This window comes from Mus caroli, unplaced genomic scaffold, assembly GCF_900094665.2.
Source record: "Mus caroli unplaced genomic scaffold, CAROLI_EIJ_v1.1 scaffold_6547_1, whole genome shotgun sequence".
In the NCBI taxonomy this organism is placed as follows: domain Eukaryota; kingdom Metazoa; phylum Chordata; class Mammalia; order Rodentia; family Muridae; genus Mus; species Mus caroli.
Genome location: NW_018389523.1, coordinates 82,854 through 90,533, shown reverse-complemented (window position 1 = coordinate 90,533; position 7,680 = coordinate 82,854). Strand labels below are relative to the sequence as shown.

At 33.9% G+C, this 7,680-nt stretch overlaps 1 protein-coding gene across 2 annotated transcripts in view; it reads left to right on the top strand.

Moving 5' to 3' along the window:
• Positions 1-3,084: 3,084 nt before the first annotated feature.
• The window catches only part of LOC110288145 (vomeronasal type-2 receptor 116-like), a 26,971-nt gene continuing 22,375 nt past the window's right edge, over positions 3,085-7,680 (top strand). For both annotated transcript variants that reach the window (XM_021154581.1, XM_021154580.1), the window contains exon 1: positions 3,085-3,302. In XM_021154581.1, coding sequence (XP_021010240.1) covers positions 3,085-3,302 — 218 coding nt within the window. The remainder of the gene's footprint in view (positions 3,303-7,680) is intronic.

The window sequence follows — 7,680 nt, the reverse complement described above, 5'->3', positions numbered from 1 at the left end:
GTTACTAGTGACATAATACTTGTTGAGGCCTTGCTGAATCTGAGGTTGACAATTCTCCCTTGGGAGCTTCACAGTACTCAGAACTGTGCATGCTGATTTGTAATAACATGAATACGGTATGGACACCAGTGTGGGTGCAGGAAATTTCACTGCAGGGGAAGGTCCAACTTGACCATTTCTGGGTTCCCTGGGAGATATACCCAGTTTGGATAGAGGTTGATATCTAGTTCCAGTTACAACCAAGAATATCTTTCTAAGGCTCTGCCACCCCTCCCCAAAAGATACCAAGAGCAATGATTGTGGGTCGTGACAGCACCCACAGGAGTAATCAAGTCAATGCCCCCCCAGCCATTGTTAATACCCGCTCATCCATGGATGAGAAGATCATTTGATCACCTCAGTTAAGCATGGCCTTATTAAGCTTGATTCATAGAGGGGAGAGAGGTTGGTGACCATACCAGGAGAAGGACAAGCTCTTCCCAGCCTCCCACCCTAACAAGCCAAATGGCCTTGTACTATGGAGCCGGTCATCACCCCCTCCTCTCTGTTCCCCACCTGTCATCCAAGGCTGCGGAGGAGAATCCACGTACTCTTCTTCATTGTTATCATAATAAAGTGCCTTTCAAAACCGTACAGTCAGTCTTCGCCAGTGTTCCAATGCCCTAGAAAGACCATGTAGCTGACTACTTGGTATTCAGTAAAAATTTCAGCAAGGAAGTTACCTATTCAGTAATAATTAGCATTATAAAAGATGGAGCCAACATCTCAGGGCTAGTCTACTAGATGTTTACTGGGACAGAAAGGACTGTCTTATCCAGATATGGTTTACCATAAGAAAAGTTAGGAAATCCCACTGAGACAGGATTTTCGTTAGGCCCTAAGAATTCAGGCAAAACTATTGAGCATAAATAAATTTTATGCCTCAGGCCAGCATTGTCTTTTTTATATTAACAACAGGGAGGAGATGTAACCTCCCTCACTCAGCCTGAAACCTGATTGCTCAGGTTTCACTGTTAGCAAGAAGAGAGCATCAGGTGGAGCCTGCTGCCCTATTGTTCTGCCACTCCCACTGCTGCTAACGGCCACCTAGCAGTTCTGGAGCCAAACACATGGTCTGAAACTGGACTCCAGGATGATTTGACAGGAATCAGACCCTTCCACCTCCCTCATAACTTGGTGTACTGAATAGTAAAACTGAGCTTTGATCAGAACCTAGGTTGTCTTAGCTCCATTATTTCTCTTGTCCATCCAGTTCCTTTTCTTTCAGCTCGAGTCTGCCACTTCAGTCATACCCCATTCCTCGCGAGCCACTAGATGGCATGCAACATTATTGTGCTTATTTTCATGTTCATTTAAGTGGCGTGTCTCCTTATAGTCTGTGTCCATGATTACATTTTTAAATTGATAATAAGAGAGCTTGAATTTAAAATCCTTAGTTTAAGCTTCTACACTTAAAAAGCTACTGATATATATTGTTAGTAATAATTAAGAAATTCTTGTTTGAAGTCAGTCATCTTACAAATGATAAAATCATTTAGTGCATGAAGAACAAACACTGAGGCCATGCTCTGAATTGATGCACTTAAATATGTCGATAAGCCTAACATAATCTTCTGTACATGTATTGCAGCATAAGCTTAGAAAAACTAACAGGCAAAAAGCAAAGATTCTTTTCTATTTTGATAGTCTTTATACAGATAGGTAGTTCTCACATACTCAATGACGTTGAGAATATGGCATGTAAGGTATTTTAATAAAAGAGCTTTTTGTGATAGACAAATCAAGTAAAGCAGCACTCTGTATCTGATCTAAAGAAAATTATGGGCAAAAGTCCATTTTCTCCTTGAGTTTGCTACAAATGTGTAAAAAATGTCCACTAGGACATAAAGTGCTCTTTATCTTGACTAATGAAAATATACAGTTCAAACTGTGGACAAGCAACATACTGAAAAGGCAATTACCCCAAATTTCCTAGAAAGGGCAGGCGATTCCTAAAACTTTCTGGTTCACAGTCAGAATTTCTGGGAATGGATGTCAACATGGATGTCTGCACTGACACAGATAAACTTTGGGTGACTGTCCCAGGAGTCATTATGTCTCTGTCTTTATTTAAAACAAAAGATACGTGCTCTAAACATCCTTGTTACTCAGGTGAAAATTTTCCTCCCAGGTATTTCCTGGGTTTGAAAAATAGATTAATGATAGAGATTCCCAAATCCAGAGTTAACATTAATCAGTGATGTTCTGATAATATCATGCTCACAGACCTAAAAACTAACGTTTCCTTAGGTTGTTTTCTAAGTCTCAATTTGAAATGCAGTTTTAATTTTGCTCATTTTACATAATCCCTTTACAGATCTTGGACTAAATAAGATAGAAGTAATTTACTGAAATCTATAAATACAAATGAACTAGACACTGTAGTAGTAATTCTTGCCTTGACAATTCTCATAAGTTTAATTGTTGTGTGCCATTTAAAGTTATTAGAGATAAATTCGTTTTCTTGGACTAAAATCAGAAAATGCTGGCATAACATATATCAATCCTTATTGTATCAAATGTCTTGGAAATTGTTTCCTATAATTCACAATTTTTAGTTGCCACCAAAGCTCTGCAATATATTATGTTTGAATGGTTATGCCTGCAATGCTTTCTTTTCAGACTTTTCACTTTTCAGTTATTTGGCCTCCTATGGTGTAACCTGTGGCGAACAGCCTGAATTGTTTTTCATACTAAAGGATTCTTGATTCATATGGTTAGCCAATTCATCCCAAGAGAAGATTAACCCAGAGCTATTGTTGTCTGTAGTCTTTGCTGAAGTCATAGTGCCTTTGGCTAGTGAAGAATGTGAGCAAGCATAATTCCAAACTTGTTTTGCACTTGAATAGATTGCCTCAGTAGCAGAGTTCATGTGAAAAAATAGTTTCAAAATTCCCAAGGTCATCCCAAATCCCTTAGAATAATCCAAGTGACAAACTGAGTCATCAATAAACACAAAACATGCATACTTATAAAAACATGAACCAAGCATATATGTACAGGACACTATTTTTTCTGCATCAAGCACACATATGATCTAATAGGATGTTCTCTTGGATTTTTATCTTCAGACTCCTGCAAATTCCCGAATTTGTCTCCGCTTTTTACTATAATATCAGTACATGTTATTACAAAATCTCAGAAGAATTTCACCATGAAGGAGATGTTGTAATTGGAGCATTTTTCCCACTTCACACATTCTACTCTTTGAAGAAAATGTCACATTCAACTATTCCATATTACTACTTGGACAATGTCATACAGTAAGTTCAATTATTTATTTTTTGAGTTCAAAATTCTTATATCTTCAATGGTATAATCATTAAAATTTACTAATCATTTATATTGTATTTTGGCCAATTCACTCATAGAATTTCTAAAATCTTTTCATCAGTTTTATTTTCCTTTTAAATTATTATCCTCACTCAGAGGTAAAGTTAATCGAAACTTGAACTGAGTTCACTTTAGTTTCTTCTTTTATTGTTAACCATAATCTCTTATTTATTATTGTTTTTGGGCCAAAATGACTGAAGAGTTTTTATTGTTATGATTTCAAGGAAGAATGATTTATTCTAAGCCTGTCTGTCCTTCTTGTTCTTAGCATTTTCAATGTACTGATTGTACAAGTGGCATTAGATGATGTCACTAAATGCTCTAAGTTCTGTGTGAATGTTGTAAAACTTGAGTGAAGAGGTTATGTGTGTTACATGCAGCTGATTACAGTGTTAACAACATCACATTTAGAAATGGGGAATACTTCCATGCTACATACATATTTCATCTATCTCATGTTTTTTATGTGTTTGTTTGATAATTTAAATTTTAATCTCAGACAGTTTACCTGTGTTTACCTGTTTACTCCATTGGTTTGTAGCATTTACTCTTTTTATTTTTTTATTTATTTATTTTTGTTGTTGTTGTTTTTTTTTGACAGGGTTTCTCTATATAGCCCTGGCTGTCCTGGAACTCACTTTGTAGAAAAGGCTGGCCTCAAAATCAGAAATCAGCCTGCCTCTGCCTCCCGAGGGCTAGGATTAAAGGCCTGCACCACCATGCCTGGCTTTACTCTCATTTTTATATGTGTGTCTAACAAGGCTTTCTGACTATAACAGTTTCATTATGGTGCTATTTCTTACCTTTAGTTAAATAACCCAGGTTAATGGATAGTGTCAGACAGGTATTGCTGAGTTGGACAAAAATATTCTTGTATGTTTCTTAATAAAGTATATAAGATGTTTTTATCCAAGCCAGAATTCCTTTCCCAAGAATACATTCTTATGTATGTATGCAATAGGTAGTATGGCATGGAAATAGAACAATATTTCTTATCTATCTCTGTGAACACAAGAAGAAATATGTTAGAAATTGAGAAGCAGAAAATGACCAAAGGAAATACAGGAAAGATTTTAGAATCTCTAAAAGGGAATCTGTCAAAATAACAATTAAAAACATCAAGTGAAGAATAAGGTGATTTATGCTCTATGAGAGAGTACTCTGTGTTTGCTAAATCATTTGAGGTATTGAGCTATTAAATCAAGGAGAATGGAGGGAAAATGTTTAGATATAAATTGAAACTTAATCATTTCATTGTTGGACACACTAATTTTGAATATTTAAACATATCACATATGGGTATGTAAATTTTGTTATTTGTGTAAAATATTTAATGGTATTTCTAAATTTTTAGTGAATCATATGTTGACTCAAAAGAAATCATTATATGTTCTCATATGCTTAGTGATGGGGCAACTTTAATTTTTGGATAGGCCCTTTTCTATTTTGTTATGATTAATGCTCCTTATAAGTTCACTTTTCTGGTTCCCTTTACTCTCAGTATTTCAGGTACCAATGTATATGATTATGCGTTTCTCATACTTTGTGCAGTAGCTAGCATTTCACTGTACAGGCTGTACTATAGGATATGTGAACTACTAGTCTGGTTTTACTGTTCATAGTTTGATAAAATTGATGTATTGTAAGAATTCCACTCTAGGCAATATTGTTTTTAATAGATTTTATTATTTTGCTGGGGCTATGTACCATTGTGTGCAATTTTCATATTAAAAACAAGCCCATTTTCTAGAACATTTCTCATGTAGGTAATGTCATTCTGGATTATTTCTATCCTGTCTTCTCTCAAGTATATAAGCAATAAATATGGTCCCATTCCTAACTATAATGCTTTATACTTCATCTCACAATTTTTTTTAATTTCAGAAATGCAGTTTTCAGTATAAAATATTGACTGTTATTTAATGCAAACACAATTCCTTCATGGCCTTATTTTTATTTTAAGTAACTACAAAAGTTTTTTCTTGGGGCCTAAGCCGTTGTAACCAATTGCCTTCTTTTATCACATTCGTACTTGTCCTTGACAGTAATGTCTTATTTGTGAACTCTCTTTTTCTCTGTGTGTAGTCTTAGGAAAACATAAATTGCAGCGTTATAGTCAATCAAATTTAAAAATGCAAACAAAAGCAGCTCACAGCATATATTTCAGGCTTGCAGCATAAGTTTGTTTGGCAAGTTCTCACTGTGGTAAGGATTGATGGACCATTTTGTCAGCACTGTAAGGTTTATTTTACCATTCACCTTTTAGAAGTCGAATTTTGCATCCAGCTAAAACATTTGCATTCTATAACTAATAAGACAGATGTAGAGTGATTTTACATAAAATCTTTCTTGGGGAAAATTACAATCTTTCCTATGTAAGAATACTAATCATTGGGTAAACTATTTCACATCATTCATTAGTTACCTACACTTGTGTGTGTGTGTGCACTCAAAGGGATGCTTCTGTTTTTCTTTTGTGTGTGTGTGTGTATGTGTGTGTGTGTGTCTGTGTGAGGATACAGGTATGTTTGTGTGTTTGTTTGTGAGTTTTTGTGGTTGTACCTGTGAGTGGATGTTTGCATGTGTGTGTATGCATGACTAGCAACTTCAAGTCCTCCTGGGCAATTAATGGAAGAAGACTCCATGAAATTAAAATGATAAAGGAAGTGCATAAGAATTTACCTGGAGAGAATGAAAGGGGGAAATTATGCAATCATTTTATAATTTCAAGTATATAAATATTAAAAATAGTTTTCATTTTCAAACTATATTTATTATAAAGCATGTGCTTTATGAATTACGTATGAAAAAGGGAGTGCTCAAGTCTGTTTTACTGAAGTTGACTCTGATCACTGTTCTGTGACTGTAGATATTGAGTTAATCTGTTCAATTATTAGTGATTGTTATTTAATTCCCAGCATATACAGAATTCTCAAAAATTATATGTATCTTAGAATTTTTATATGTATTTATTTGAATATATAATGTTTATGCATGAGAAAATGTCATTGATATTATTTCTCAAATTAGAAATCCTAATTATCATTTTTTCCTCCAGATTATCTCATATACATTTTATCTGTATGCTTTACTTTAAAATTCATGTGTTAATTTTTATCATTTTAGTCTTTTATATAAAATAACTTTATTAATTATTCAAATAAAAATGAAGTTAATTTCAAAATACATGCATGCATTAACAAAATAGGGTTTTAGTTAATTTTATAGATATACTCAAGTAGGTAGTCTAAACAATTTTCCTATTCCCAGCATGACAGGTTTTTTATCTTGTTTTTCTGTTTCAGTACCTCTATTGCTTGCCATCAGATTGATATTATTATGACTACTTTTCTCTTTCTTTTTGTGTGTGTTTGTGTCTTTGTTCATGCGTTAATATGTGACCCTTTCATTTTCAAACAGATTGAGTCCATTTCTTGTGTTAGATTGTCAAGATTTGTATGTTTTTGAGCTGCCTAAGATTATTCTGGACATCAAAGTTGGTTTCTCTGGAAAAATGACACCATTAATTGCTGAGCAATTCCTGCTCCTCACCATAAAAATTATGTTTGTGTTTATTAACCTTTTTATTATAGTTGAACTCCTATTCAGTCCTTCTCTGAGAACTCTGCCAGTCTCCCATGTGTCACTAGTTAATTGCTTCTACATAGTAACCTGACTTCCTTTTACTCAGAGTACATTCAAAGAGATTGTAAAACAGTTAAGCAAAGGTCATAAAAGGGGAATTATGTTTTAGTATAGGTACTAAGACAGAAGACAAAATATTGACTGATTTTAACTATACAAAAATTTACTAATAACTTAGTTATGTTTTTTTTTTTAATTTTCAATAAACCTGTGTGTGTGTGACAGATGATTATACTGACAGAGAATTCTAATCAGATGGTATTGAGCATACTCTTAAGGAAAATGTTCATTTACTTTAGAACTAGCCAGTTGACTGACTTTTTCAGTTTGTACAAATGGTGAGTTCTTGGTTTCCAGGAAGGAAACTTTAGATTTGAATGTTTAGGCAAATAAATATTCCTATTGGATATGCATGTAAACATTCTCTGTTGTAAACTCCTATTTCAATTTATTATTTGATTTTATGTGAAAATTTATGATGTATGTTTTAACATGTGATCATGTACATTGAAAGATGTATAACTGCTGAGAACAAAGGGAAGAGTCAAAGGAACTGGGGAGAATTATTTATTTATTGATTGATTGATTGATTGATTGATTGATTGATTTTTGTTGTTGTTGTTGGTTTTGTTTTGTATTGTTTTGTTTTCTTTTTTTTTTTTT